This window comes from Pundamilia nyererei, unplaced genomic scaffold (assembly GCF_000239375.1).
Source record: "Pundamilia nyererei isolate P.nyererei 1_Seehausen unplaced genomic scaffold, PunNye1.0 scaffold00174, whole genome shotgun sequence".
Taxonomy (NCBI): domain Eukaryota; kingdom Metazoa; phylum Chordata; class Actinopteri; order Cichliformes; family Cichlidae; genus Pundamilia; species Pundamilia nyererei.
This window is the reverse complement of record NW_005187575.1, coordinates 842,091-844,052: the sequence shown is the minus strand read 5'-3', so window position 1 is coordinate 844,052 and position 1,962 is coordinate 842,091. Positions and strand designations below refer to the sequence as shown.

Below are 1,962 nucleotides of genomic sequence, written 5' to 3'. Positions count from 1 at the left end.
AATTTCAGTGAAAATAATCGTGATTATCATTTTTGCCATAATCGAGCAGCCCTAATTATAACCCAAAACCGACCTCCCTAACCCTATATAGGTGTCTGGTGATCTGGTGAATTTAAGCACTTATAGATTTACCTTGTTGCCATAAATACCAACTGGAATTATTGAGATATCATTAAAATAATGTCTTTATGATTATTGCTGGCTGTATCTTAATCCTGAGAATGCTGTTGCCGTGTATTACAAACATGTGTTCATTCTAATGCATAAGCAAATCACTATATCTACATTAAATTGCAAGAATCTAGCTTTGTTCCATTTACTAAGATGGATTCATGCATGATTTACATTACATGTTTGTTATTAAGAGTGTTCACAGATAAGAAAGGTGGAATAGTGTAAGTGAAAATATAAGGTATACATTACTATCTATAAATACAGAGTGAAAGTGAGAGCAAGAAAGCAATAGCTGTAATGGAAATTAAGTGCAGAAACAACCCCCCCACAGAAAAGACAAATGCCATAAAGACATTGTCTGATAAGAAATCATTAACCAACAATGGCACTCAGAGAGTGCAAACCTCTGTCAAGGCAGCTCTCTCTTGGTACAGTACTTACTTTTAAGGGAAATTATTTCTGGATGCAAACTATAATGTGATATTTAAAATCCCCACACACTAGTATTTGTTTCCTAAATGTTACCAATACAAAAAAGGCAGGAGAATTTACATTTTTAAAGATAAAAGATATTTCATCAAAGTTTGACCTAATTTGACCTTGGAGAAGAGGTCAGAGGTCCAAAGTAATGCAATATTTAGTATATATCATCCCTTTATGCTTAACTGTTGTCAGTGCAAACAATGGTGGTAAGAAGCATAGTTTTAAATAGCACTATTATCACTTTGAATTTCAGGTCACTCTATTGACCTTGAAGGATATGCTGACAATACATACATACATACATAGTTTCTAAGGTATGAGTCCTTTTTTCTCTCCAATAAATCATCATGTTGACCTTGAAGACGTCAGTGGATGTAAACCACATCTTGATGGATTGATTATTCACATGACCCAACTCCACACACCCAATAGATTCCATCAGAATTTATTCAAAACTTTATGGCATGTAGACAGAGATCACATTGATATCCATAATAAGCACCTGTAACCGGGCCCTTTTATTCATTGTATTTTTCAGACAAAATGGGATTGGTATAGGCTCTATGTGTGCTCGCACTGGTGGCGTCCTGGCTCCCATGATGTACCTTCTGAGGGGGGTCAGTCCTCACGCTCCCATGGTTCTGTGTGGCCTCTGCCCCCTGCTGGGTTCAGCCCTCACAATGCTACTTCCTGAGACGGCCAACAGGCCGCTGCCTGATAGCATTGAAGACGTTGAGGGATCCAATCACAGGTTTGACTTAACTGTTGACTTAACCTGAGCAAGATCATCATAGGTGCTGATCCTAACCCTATATTTTGAAGAAAGGCAAAATGTTCATTTTTAAATAATGAAAATTGTTGCTGATCTGTGTCACTTTGATTGCCAAAGCTTAGGGGAAGAGTTTGATGAGAAAATGTATATTCACATAGCCTAGGAGTAAGGTTAGGATCATCTCTGAAGCCAGTAACACAAGCAAAATAAAAGAGAACTGAGAATTGGTTGGTCTCAGACAATTTCATCTTGCTTTTGGTTAGAGATGCAAAATAAGAGTGCAATGTAAGTAAATGTAATCAAATACTTGCTGCACCAAGGAGGCCACAGTGTTGCCTGGAGGCACATCAAGAAGCAGCACTTGCATCTTTTTTGTGAGCAATGAAATCATGGGGAAGAAAAAGAGAACTAAATATGATGGTATAGATCTTTCTTTGATCAATAAATGTGCGTAAATGTACATACCAGTACGTACATTTGCTCGGCCACCAGAACTTTTACTTCCAGGAAGTTAGAAAAGAAAAGTGGCTTTA

The 1,962-nt window shown here is 37.4% G+C and overlaps 1 protein-coding gene across 1 annotated transcript in view; it reads left to right on the top strand.

Annotated features, from left to right (window-relative positions):
* The window catches only part of LOC102205754 (solute carrier family 22 member 6), a 26,786-nt gene that overhangs the window by 15,889 nt on the left and 8,935 nt on the right, over nucleotides 1-1,962 (top strand). Inside the window, exon 9 of the mRNA XM_005746192.1 lies at nucleotides 1,196-1,408. Within this exon, the coding sequence (XP_005746249.1) occupies nucleotides 1,196-1,408 (213 nt within the window). The remainder of the gene's footprint in view (nucleotides 1-1,195; nucleotides 1,409-1,962) is intronic.